The following is a 12,939-nucleotide window of genomic DNA, read 5'->3' as shown; positions in this document are numbered from 1 at the left end:
ATAAGATAAGATGAGAGGAAGACTTGGAAAACAAAAATTTCATGTCACTATATAAAAATTTCGCTCGCGCTTTGCGCCCGCATTGCCTGTTAAGTGATTCACATATCTTGTTCAACATGGAGCTTAAATATCAAGTTTGAAAGTTAATATACAAAACATGTTTCTTCTCGGAAATCGAACTTTCATTAATTTGTGTGATTTACAAATTGATTTTTAAAAAGTGCTCTGTAAAAATGTCAGTTTTATGGTCTGAATATTAAAATTTTCCGCTCGCGCTGCGCGCTCGCGAATTTGTATTTATCAGGTACCTATTATTTTCATGTATTCCATAATGTTTTCAAAATATCTCTTTTCAGGTCTGATTGTCAAAACGTATCAGCTAGCGCTGCCATGCTTGCATTTTGATTGGCTTTTTATGAATGTCTCAATATTGATTATATAACAAATTACTTAAAAATCCCCTTTCCATGACAGTCTATCAAAAATTTCGGCTCGCGATTTACGCTCGCATTAATGGTTAAAAATATATCAACTGATTACTGATGCATCCTATTCATAATAAAAAAGTGCTTGAAATGTACAGCGTTCAGGCCATAATATCATCAGACTCCGCGCCCTCATTATGTATTAATAAATAAGATATCAATTTAATAAATAAATTGTCCCTTTTGTTTAATCTCGCGCTTAGCAAGCAAGATGAATAGGAAGATACAAAGTCGTCATATTCATATGATAACATGTCCTGAGGATGTCACGGTCCTATGTCTCAAACTCAAAGTAATAATGAAAAATATCAGCTCTTTACCAAGTGCGATTTATATCCACTTTACAATTTTCCTACAAAGTGTTTAAAATATAAAGCTAAAATTACCTCCCTTTTCAGATCGGAATATTAAATACTTTAAGCTCACGCTTCGCGCTCGCTTTTATTTTCATGATAAAAGATGTATTTAGAATGCCTAGATTCTAGGTCTAAATCCGAAACACGCGCGCGCATGTTCATTCAGTTATCCAGTTTCAGATCACAATATCAAACATTTTCTGCTCGCCTTTTGTGCTCGAATTATTAATGTAGGAAGATCCCCCCTTTCTCATTCCTTTCATGATTTACAAAACATGAATAGAGTGTCCCGTTCTAGGTCTAAATCTCAAATTTTTCCGCCCGCGCTTCGCGCTCGCATTATTTGATTGTTGAAATATGTAACGTCTTCATGGCTAACTGCAAGCAGTCCTTAAAAGGCACATTTCGATCAGTTCAAAACGTATACAATCATTTTCTAGTCGCGCTTTGCGCTCGCATTATTAATGTAGGAAGATCCCCTCTTACTCATCCTTTTCATGATTTACAAAACATGAATAGAGTGTCCCGTTCTAGGTCTAAAACTATAATTTTTCCGCTCGCGCTTCGCGCTCGCATCAATTCTTTAGTTATATAGCTATCCCGTTCATGCTTACAAAAATTGATTAAAGTTTTCCATTCTTTATGTAGAAATGTCAATTTTTTTCAGCTCGTGCTTCGCGCTCGCATTATTTGATTGTTGATATATGTAACGACTTCATGGCTAACTGCAAGCAGTCTTTAGCAGGTAGGCCTACCTTTCCGATCAGTTCAAAACGTGTATCAACGCGTTCTAGGTCTAAATTTTTTTGACATTCCGACCTAAAAAATGGTCATTAAAGCACTTTTTGTATTAATGAATGGGATAGGTATGTAACTAAACAATTGATGCGAGCGCGAAGCGCGAGAGGAAGAAAATTGAGATTTTAGACCTAAAAGCGGGACACTCTATTCATATTTTGTAAATCATGAATAGGATATAGTTAATTGGGTATTATTAATAATGCGATCATGAAGCGTGAGCAGACAATTATTGATATTCTGATGTGAAACTGGATAATTTAAGATCATGCAGGCTATCACGCATGTTTTAGATTTAGACCTAGAATCTGGGCATTCTGAATACATTTGTTTAATGGAACATTATGGAATACACGTAGACAATATGAACTTGGCACATCAAACAATGTGACCACGCATCGTGAGCTTAAAATGCTGATATGTAGACCATAAAACGGACATCTTACAGAGACTTAAATTTGTAAATGAAAAAAAATAATGAAAGCTTGATGTCCGAGCTAAAATATGTTTTGTATATTGACTTCAAAACTTGCTCCATATCAGCCTATTGAGCAAGATATGAATCTCATCGAACAGGCAATTCTGGCGCGAAGCGCAAGCAAAAATTGTATATAGTAAGATATGAAAGATTTGTTCCCCTCACATTATTTCATTCACTCATCTTCATCCTCTTATTTTCCTCTTCTTTTTTCTTCTGTCTTTCTTCTTCTTTTCCTTTTTTCTTTTCTTCTTTCTCCCTTTTTTTTGCTCTGCCAATTTTTTTCAGGGGGGCACCGGGGGGGGGGGCACACCAAATCTCAGGGGGGGGGCACGTGCCCCCCCCCCCCACGCCCCCCCCCCGTAGCTACGCCACTGCCCAGGGTATATAGCTACAAACCGATATTCCACCCGGCCTTACCACAAAAACCCTGCGTACGCTACTGTCACATAAATAAATGACTTATTCTGTCTTCTCTCACACTTTATTTTTAAATGAAAGGAATTAATTTGAAAGGTAAATACAATAGCTCCCAATTGACCGTAAACTTAGAATAGGCCTATGTAGGCCTATTATGGCACCTCAAATTTTCAATCATTTTTATTAAAGAAAGTTTAGAGTTTTTATTTATTTTAATTTTAAAGTCATGAAAGTTCTGACAAATGAATGGAAATGAAAGTTTAGATAATGAATTTGCAGTCAGCAGCTCAGAAGGCCGAGAGAGAAAAGGCGATACATGCCAACTGCTGCCTTCTCAATGGACATTTCTTGAGTGACCGTGGACCATAGAGATCTCTATGCCGAGGACACACCTTTGACACACCCCTATTTTGATTAGTCTGTGCGTAAAAGCCCTTTGTAGTAACTAAAGTTGAATAAGAAACGTTTGAAGAAATAATATTTCAATAATTGCTTGTGAAAAATATAATTTAAGTATTAAGTTATCTATTATTCCTTCAAAAACTTCAAATTTTTCAATAATTAAGTTTTATTGCATATTAGTTGATAAAACATAATTGAAAATAAGACTATCTAGAGCGTTAGCTCCGTTACGTGTGTTGTCAGTGAATCAATGATGTGTGTATTGTACATGCATACGGTAGGCCTATGTCATGCATGGGCACACTGCACGAGAAGTGCATGCATTACATAAAAGCTGTTTGTTGTTGAATTGTGGAAGGCAACCAACCTGACGAAGTTCAACCAACCAACCTGCCCTTTCTCATTCGAATAAAAAAAATCAACTGCTTGTAGAGGAAAACTGAACTGAATTCTTAGACTTAGACTCAATCAAGGCAAGCTACGCCTACGCATATTGAAACCAAACGGGTAAGACCAAATTCAAGAAATATGATCATGACATGATGACGTGCCAATGATGATGTGAGAAAACAGGGCCAACAGGAATAACCGCCGTTTCTGGGGTCTGGGGATTTACTTAACAATTTCTGACATTTTCCTATCATATGTATTGATGAGAGAGGCCAACGTAGACGTAGTTCAGCTTAGCCAGGCGGCTTCTTGAGAGGAAAAAATCATTTACTAACGTAGGCTTAGAGTCTCAAGAAGCCGCCTGGCTAGTTCAGCTGACAGTGGAACAACCAAAATACAGAGACTGAACCTGAAGCTATTCAGTTTAGCCTTGAGGACTCCATGATGATGTTTTTTTTAAATATTTTGACATATATATACTTCTTCATCATGGAGCCTTGACACTCTTTCCATAGACGCTGCAGCGATACCTACACACCCGGATGGATTTCCCTAGGAAATCCATAGTTAAAGCACTCAAGCCAGGGTTCATTACATACCGCCGCGCACAGAAAAATCAAGCAATAGAAGTCGTGTGTTGTGGACATCAGAAGTGGGATCGCAGCACGTGCGACCCACCAGTTGGAAATCAACTGCCAAACGCGGTTCATGGTGCGAGGTTAGTATACTTAGCTAATACTAACCTCGCAATATGTGTGCGTGAGTTAAAAGGTGAAATCGGTTTGTAGGGGTGAATTTTATTTATCTATGAATCTTCATGCGCCTAATCATGCGTATAAAGGGATAAAAATAATTTCACTATAAATTGGTAAAAATTAGACGTTTCTTACCAGACCGATCTCGTGTAGATCCCTCGATCCTTTTGTCAACAAAGCAAATACCTGACCCTTGAACCGCTTCGTTATGACGTACATCCGATTAGCGATGCCGTTTTGAATAACAATTTTTAGATAAAAATTAATATTTTACAAATACTAAAATTTAATACGTGATTATAAATAATTAGTAAAATATACTAATTATTTATAATCACGTATTAAAATTTAATACGTGATTATAAATAATAAAGGGTCAGGTCTATTTTCTAGGGAAATCCATCCGGGTGCGTAGGTGTCGCTGCAGCGTCTATGGAAAGAGTGTCAAGGCTCCATGATGAAGAAGTATACGTCAAAATATTAAAAAAAACATCATCATGGAGTCCTCAAGGCTAATTCAGTTTTAGTTTTGGTCTACATGTATGATGTGAGTAACCCAGATGGTAACCAGGCATACAGTAGGCTGCCTCGGGTAATACAGGGGCCGTGGAACGGATTTCAAAGAAGGGGGGGGGGGCTGACCTTGCAAAAAATCACAATCATATGGTAATTTTTATGTTTTTGTACATGGTTTTGGAAAAAAGTGGGGGGGGGGGGCTGAAGCCCCCCAGCTCCCCCACTTCCGCGGCCCCTGTAATAACATGGATACCTTCGAGGTTGGGGTACCAAAAACACCCAAAATTAAAGAAGAATAAAAATAAATCATACTCTAACGGACAGCAGAATCCTGACCGAGTCTAGTTTGCGCATATGCTCCATTGGTATATTGATCGGCCAGTTTTGTTTGCAATTTTGAAATCGAGTGAACAAACAAGGCCTTTTTCCCCTTTTTTGAGGGTCTGGCTACTGCCTCGATGTCAGGATTCTGCTGTCTGTAAGACCCCGGGGGGGGGGGGGGGTACTCGACCAAAAAAGTGGTTGGTATGTGCTGCGGGCGAGACAAAAAACGGGGGCTGTGGAGCGGGCTTATTGTTTGTGAAAACGGGGTCCTTGGAATGGGTTGCCTGCGTGTGAGTGCGTATGCATCCCTATGGAACAGGCATACGTGCATGCAGCTAGCCCGGCGGCACAGGCGCCGGGTGCGCTTGTGCAGAGGCGATAGTCAGACAGCGCTCTGCGGCCGCTTTTCACCAAAATTACAGCTCATTGTAGTGAATCAATGCTGCCAGAACGGCACATACCCACCATGCAATATACTGAGATTATTGGGTGTATTGTGTGATAGTAATGGCAGACTAGATTGCAAAGAATAATCTCTTGCAATAATCTTGTATATTTGATGTGCACAGTACATAATGTATATGAGGCAGCGGAGACCTAGGATTTTCCGAAAGGGGGGGGTACATTTTCTCGAGGAAAATTTCACAAGAAAAAAAAGTTTTCACCAAATTTAAACCGGTAATGTTATTTCGTAATTGAGCAAGCAAAAAGAAATAAAAAGGTCCTCACTTTCGTTTGAACGGCATATTCCCATCATGCTGCTACTTTCAAGGGGGGATGGGTGCACACTTGAGTAAAAATGGCATATTTACATTAAAAATATTGACTATGGCTCTAAAAATGGGGGCACAGGCCTGATGTGCCCCCCTGGATCCATCACTGAAATGAGGAATCAAAGGCTAAAAAGTTAGGGGATTTATTCTAAATTGTCTTGCTGTAATTGTAACATCTAATTCCATCCTGTTCTTTGCTGATCCCTGCATCCGGTACATGTATGTTGTGCTTTTCATTTGTTGTAATTGTTATCTCTGAAATTGTATTTTGCTTTTTTTTATCCCTTGCCTCTTTATAATATTTTTCAAATATTGATTTATCATGTTAAATGTATGAATTTATCTTGGATGCAAATAAAAGGCCATATGGGCCAATCAAATCAATTAGAATTACAACCAAACAAAATTTCCCCTTGTGACAGATCACATGTTCATGAATGTAGAATACATGCATTGGATTTTTGTTTATAAACCTTCCTTGCAAAAAATGGGGAAGGGAATCTTCTCGATGGATTTAGATATGAAAATGGTAATCTGATGCTTATTTACAAATGCCCTATTTTCAGGAAATCCAGATCTTGAACTTTAAGAGAGTACTTTTATAGAATGGAGACCACAGAGAATGGAGGTTCTGTACTTCTGTTTTTCTGCAATGGCAAAAAGGTTTGTTCTAAACTTCTAACTCTCACTACTTGATGATGTTATTCATATGATTGCTACATTTGCTTGATCAATATATTATCAATGGAATTGAAACAGAATATTATTTGAGAGGTGAGAATATAAATCTTCATTAATACAACTTCATGTATCAGAAAATTTCAGATTATGAGATTGCTTTGACCTGTTTTATGAACAAAAAACAAGTAGAATTTTCTCCCATTTCAGTTTCTTATTTATTGCCTTTTGTTTGAACCTCTTTCCATTAATTTTCTTTTAAATGAAAATGTATTTGCACATATACTGTAAGGTCTTGATGTTACTGATGAATAAAAATTGGAGACCATGGCTCTTTACGCATGATTGCTTTGTTTTGGGGAAGAAAATATCTGATTCTGAATATTTTTTTTACACATAGCCTAAGCAAGGTATTCTTTTTATCAAGATGTGTTATTATAAGCAACACTTTTTTTTGCATGTGTAAATTGGCGTTTTAAGGGGTTCTAGGACTAATTGTGCTCAAAATTTTGAGGCTGAAGTGATTGTATACATGTACAATTATTTACAATTATAATTAAAATGTGATCAACATGTTTTTCTCATTAAACTTTCTCCAGGTCATTGAGAAAAACCCTGATCCAGAAATGACACTCCTAGTTTACCTGCGAAAGAAATGTATCCTTTAGGGAAGAATATACTTGAAAATATTCCAGTGCAATTTAGAATTAATGTTGCAAGCTGAATTGTAAAGTGGGATGTGTAGTTTTATAGAGCTTTTTCCCTGCCACAGTTACATCCAATGTATGTGTGTTGTTTAGAGATGGAGTTTTTCAAGAGCTGACAAAGCATTTTTATACAATTTCTAAATTCAAGAAAAGCTTATTATCACTTGACTGTTCAAACCTTGTATCTCAAAATTTAAAGACTACAAGGACAGCTCAGAAATTGCTTGATTTTATAGTTATGACCTAGATGTATATGTGTATAAAGTAGCAACCTTCTTTAACTTTGAAAAGGTTATTTACTGGGATCAGGAGACTGTTTTCAACAATATCAGGTTGCCACCATAATAGTAACGCAGTTCTTGTATAGCGCTTATCACATTATGTCATAATGCCTTCCATGAACTTCCAAATGTCTTGGATATTATTACCATTGCTATGCTTTTGAAATACAGCTTTTCCTGGGTTGCCCAAAAAGTTTTTGAATTCCAAGACTCTTTGTTTCAATAGCCCAGGGATGTTATAGATCTTTGTTGGGCTAGCCGCAGATATCATAACTGAAAGCCCCATCATAGGAATCTGGCCTTGTGGCTTGTACAACAATGCCAGATTATTAGCATTGGCAAAAAATGTTTTGTTGCAGAATTTTTGTAAATTTTAGATATTTTTCATTTATTTCAAAGATCCTTTTAAGAGGGGTGGGTGAGTTGTTAATGAATAAAGAGCATTTCAGCCGTTGCCTATGGTAACCGGATGATCCTTGTACAAAATGATGCAGTTTGTCCTGAGGCACATTAGTCTGAGCCTTCTGTCTTGCAGGAATTCTTATTTTCTCACCAATCCTTCAATTTCAGTTTCATCATTAGACAAAATAATGGAGCAGGTGAAAAAAAAAACCATGGTTAAAAGATACCGAATGGATTTCCTGCCATAATATGAATCCGACTTCTGTTTAGGTCAGGTGCCCTCATAATGTAAATAGATTTGGAAACTAGCAGTAATTATTGATTATTGATACTTGATTCACTATGATTTGTGAACTGTTGACCTTAACTCTTGGTAACTATGGTGACAGTGGGTTTGACAGGAACCAAGCTAGGATGCGCTGAAGGAGGTTGTGGAGCCTGCACTGTTATGGTGTCATCATACAACAGAAATACCAGCAAAATTGTGTATCCTTTTTCATACAAAAAATAGCATTTTGTAATGTTATAGGGTGACTCTGGCTAAATTCCAAACTTCATGAATTTTAGTTTTTTTATGGAATGCTAGGTGTCATCCTCTTCATTCAATATTTTCAGTATTCTAGAAAATTCATTAAATTTTTTTATATGTTTTCTGTATCTCACCATTTAATTGTAAATCACTTTGTTTCAGACACTTTTCACAGCAGTATTAAAATCATCCAGTAACACCAGAACGTTCCGGGTCAACAAAGCTGTACACATGCACGCTACTGTGCTTATAAAATTGTTTGTCCTCCCCCCCCCAAAAAAAAAAAAAAAATTGCAATTGCAAGCATGATCTGAATTATGCTACAGTAAACTTAATCAATGTTAAGAGAACATCATCCATGTGATTGCAATCATGTAGCATTTATCAACTTTACTATTGAGTCGTCTAAACATAACTGAAAGAAAATTGATTTGCAAATCTATTTTACATGTACCAGTTTTAGGCTTTGTACACCAACATGCATACATTTGCTTCCACAGCATTTGCTACATGTGATTTTTTTTCCACAAATTACCGGGTGATGGAATTGAGGATAAGTGTATTTGTGCTAGGATTGGTGCAGTGTAGCAGTGGTGTAACATTCGGTAGAATCTTTTTTTGTCATTCTTGGAAGTTTAAACCTCCCTAAAGTATTTACTGGTGAATTCCTAATGAAAGTCCTGACCCTTTTCTTATATCCTAAAAATATGCAATTGTCACAGGAACAAATGCGGGGTCATGAGTAGTTGTTATTCTTGACTGGAACTTTGACCAATCAGTCACCATGCAGTCAATGCCTGTCTAGCTCCTGTATGCTCTGTCCATGGTGCAGCAGTGACGACAGTAGAAGGTATCGGAAGCACCAAGACAAAACTACATCCTGTGCAGGTAAGGAAGAAATGGACTGACCAATGCCGAAAAAAGAACACATTGCCACTTGGGGCAATTAGCCCCAGGAGAGTCCAAAATATCCTGTGTAAGTTGTGAAATAGCCACTGGGGGCCGGTTTCATCAAGAGTTACATATATTGTAACTTTATCATTGTGGTAACAAGGCTCCGCAATCGATCACAATCAAGATTACTATGATAATGGAAAAGTTACCATGGTAGTGTAAGACCCTGTTACACTGGATTTCCTACCCGAGACCAGTCTCGGGTCACCCCGAGACTGGTTTCCAAAAGTTGACCTAAATTTTTGACCCCCTATTACACCAGAATCATAACGAGTCTCGGGGCGCCGCCCAAGATAGCTTTCTGTGCGTTTATACTGACTTACCAAAGCTGTCCGAGATAGGTTTGGCAGGGCGCCAAGCCCGCGCTGTGTTTATTGTTTGGATAATCGTTCCACGTGTAGCGCATCTCAGACCAGTTTTGGGCAGGTTTGCGTTTACACCGAATCCAAATCCAGTCTCGCTCGGGGTGCGTCTCGGGGCACCCCGAGACCGGTCTCGGAACACATCACGAGGGGTCTTGGGTAGGTTTACAACGGATGAGAAACCTGCCTGAGACTGGTCTCGGGGCACCCTGAGACTACTTAGGAAATCCGGTGTAACAGGGTTTAACTCTTATGAAACATGCCCCTGGACTTTAATCATATAAAACACTATGCTTTTATATTAAGAATTTAATTGTTGATGTAAAAAAAATAATATAGCTTGCCATATGTACATCAGCATACACTGGCTCGATCATCCAGGCGTGCCAGCCTCTTTATAAAAGGTAATTTGCAAAAAATAATAATAATTTCCTGTATTGAAAACAAGACGATAGAAGGAAAGTAGATTTGAAATGTAATGCTTGAGAAGGATCTTCAAAATCTGAACCGCAAATAAATCCAGTGAATACATTCTTGACTTTGTGAATAAACCAAGATCATTGCTGACACATGTTGATTTTCTCATACTGCAATATTACTGCCACATAATATGAAGAGACAATAGTCTTTAGTAGAATATAATTGTAGGAATGATTGAGAGAAAAAGAAAGCAGGGAAGGCCATAACGTTTAAGATGGCGAGTTGAAGTAAAAGAAATGATGGGTTTAAAACTGAAAGAATTGAGGGAAGTGAAAGGGATCCTTATGAGTTCCACCTTGGACTTTGGACACAATTTTACACTTATATTGGATAAAGAATTTGTGAAGTTACTGTTTACATGAGTGTGACCATAAGCAGCAGTGTAGTTTAATCAAGTTGTTTACCCAGAGGCCCAAGTGTTGACACTGGTTATGATTATTGAGACCATCTGATGTACCACAGGTCTGTATCTGTGTGTGTTTGAAACATATCAATACTACTGTGTAGATTGAAGACATGGCTGATAATTCTTTCTCATGCAAGTCCACATAACATTCCCCTGCTATTATTTTCAAAGTAAAACTGTAATATCAAATTATAACCATGCAGTCATGTGCTTTCATGTGTAAACGTAATCAAGGATAAAGAACTAAGGTTTTGGTTGGTTGGTTCATTTGTTTGAATATGAATATGAATCCTTTTCAATGGTAGTGCTTAGTGTCATCCGTAGCTGTTGAATGAACATCAAATAATGGAAATGGACAGAGTTCTGATCATTGGCACCTCACTTTGATACATATATATATATATTTTTTTTTTTTTTGGGGGGGGGTAGGGAATTGGGTTTTCAATGTCTGCATTTTCAATCAAACTCAAAGTCATTTCCTTTATAATGTGGAGATACGAGAGAGAATATTTCTGCAGTTTAAGAATATGTTAGTCTGATCCATTCAGACCATAATAAAATCTGTTTCTGAATGATTCATGCCTATTATCCAGAGTTCTATATTAACTATGGTAACATATTGCATAGTATATATTATGGTACTAGATACTAACTGTATATTAAAAGCAATCTATCAATATGGTGCATGGTTTTGATAATGTATTCCAAGCATTCTCATATTCCCTACAGTATGCATTGTTGTCATTAAATGACAAGTCCACCCCAACAAAAAGTTGATTTGAATATAAAAAGAAAAATGCAACAAGCATAACACTGAAAATTTCATCAAAATCGGATGTAAAATAAGAAAATTATTACATTTTAAAGTTTTGCTTAATTTCACACACTTTTGTATGCACATCTTGGTCGGTATGCAAATGAGGAGACTTATGACGTCATCCACTCACTTTTTTTAATGTATTTTATTATATGATATATGAAATATGCTAATTTTCTCATTTTCAAGTGAAACAATGATTAATCCCTCCCTGAACATGTTGAACTGGCATTGTTTAATACTATATGGCTCAGTCAAGTTGGTCCAAACCTGTAAAAAATGAAATATTGTATGGTAGGGGGCCCTAAAGCTACGCGGGTCCTAAAGCTACGCACCACTCCAATGCGCATGCAATTTCAATTGCAAAATGCGCACTCTGTGTGGAGCTAGTGACTGCAGTGTGACGAACGATTCCTATTCATTTTTTTCTACAGAGGCTGCAATAAATCGCTAAATACAGAGAAAACCAGCAACTGTTTGGAATTTTGGAGTTATATTCACTTTGATTTCATATTTTCCTATAAGAATATGAACATTATTTAGAAGTTTAGGCACAGGAAATACTTTTTTTTTGCATGATAAATTGAGTGTGTAGCTTTAGGACCCCTTCTAATCGGGCGGCGAAATCAAGAGGTGTTCGGAAAACACGGTTGGATTTTCGTATTAGTGAGTTTTGTGATATTTTCTTTTTGGTTATGAATCTTTACAATATTTAACACAAATTTGTGAAAGATGATTTGTTAGAATATTAAAATTGGCATAGTTTTTATCGTTTGTAAACAAAGTGCGTAGCTTTAGGTACCCCCACCATATAATTCAAACAATGAAACACAAAAGAAATAGTGAGTGAGGGACTTCATCGACTCACTCACTTGTATGTCACTGAGTTGTGCGTATCACTGTTTTGTGAGAAATAAGCAAAACTTTAAAGAGTCATAACTTTCTTATTTTACATTCGATTTCGATAAAACTTTCAGCATTATGCTAGTTTGATTTTTCTCTACTTAATCAAATCAACATTTTTCTGAGATGGACTTGACCTTTAAAGTGGTGGTAATGGTCATAATTTTCACCTCTCCAAATTCCCATCCACCACTTAATACAATATCATATCGGTCTGAATGGCATGTATTTTCCCACTGACTAAAAAAATGATATGACAAATGCTAACAAAAAGAAATTGCTGAGACTGATATTTGAAGGCTTTGAAGAGACTTTTTCATACATGGTCCAAACAGGAACGTATTGCAAAGGCTCATGGGTCACAGTGCGGCTTCTGTACTCCTGGCATCGTGATGTCCATGTATGCCCTCCTTAGAAACAAACCACAGCCTACCATGGATGACATTCATGGAGCATTCGAGGGGAATCTGTGTCGTTGTACGGGTTACAGACCTATTCTGCAAGCTTACAAGACATTTACAAAGAAGGTAAGAGTCTACTGTCATTTGAATCAATTTCTTTGCAATTGTGCTTCCGATAATTACTTATTCGCCCCAAAATTCCACCATTCTATAAAACAAATGATACACAGGTTCATGCATCAGTAGGACTATGGAAACTAGTCTAAACCCACTCGGCTGAGCTTCATGGGTTTAACATGACAGTTCCATACTTATCTTATGC

General features: G+C 37.2%; 1 protein-coding gene across 1 annotated transcript in view; it reads left to right on the top strand.

Moving 5' to 3' along the window:
• Nucleotides 1–3,194: 3,194 nt before the first annotated feature.
• The window catches only part of LOC129264825 (xanthine dehydrogenase/oxidase-like), a 34,859-nt gene continuing 25,114 nt past the window's right edge, over nt 3,195–12,939 (top strand). The window contains exons 1-6 of the mRNA XM_054902773.2: nt 3,195–3,446; nt 6,264–6,360; nt 6,975–7,032; nt 8,155–8,251; nt 9,074–9,182; nt 12,552–12,743. Coding sequence (XP_054758748.2) covers nt 6,304–6,360; nt 6,975–7,032; nt 8,155–8,251; nt 9,074–9,182; nt 12,552–12,743 — 513 coding nt within the window. The 5' untranslated portion in view covers nt 3,195–3,446; nt 6,264–6,303. The remainder of the gene's footprint in view (nt 3,447–6,263; nt 6,361–6,974; nt 7,033–8,154; nt 8,252–9,073; nt 9,183–12,551; nt 12,744–12,939) is intronic.

Source organism: Lytechinus pictus, chromosome 7, assembly GCF_037042905.1.
Source record: "Lytechinus pictus isolate F3 Inbred chromosome 7, Lp3.0, whole genome shotgun sequence".
Lineage (NCBI taxonomy): Eukaryota > Metazoa > Echinodermata > Echinoidea > Temnopleuroida > Toxopneustidae > Lytechinus > Lytechinus pictus.
The sequence above is the reverse complement of the archived record's forward strand: the minus strand, read 5'-3'. Positions and strand labels throughout refer to the sequence as shown.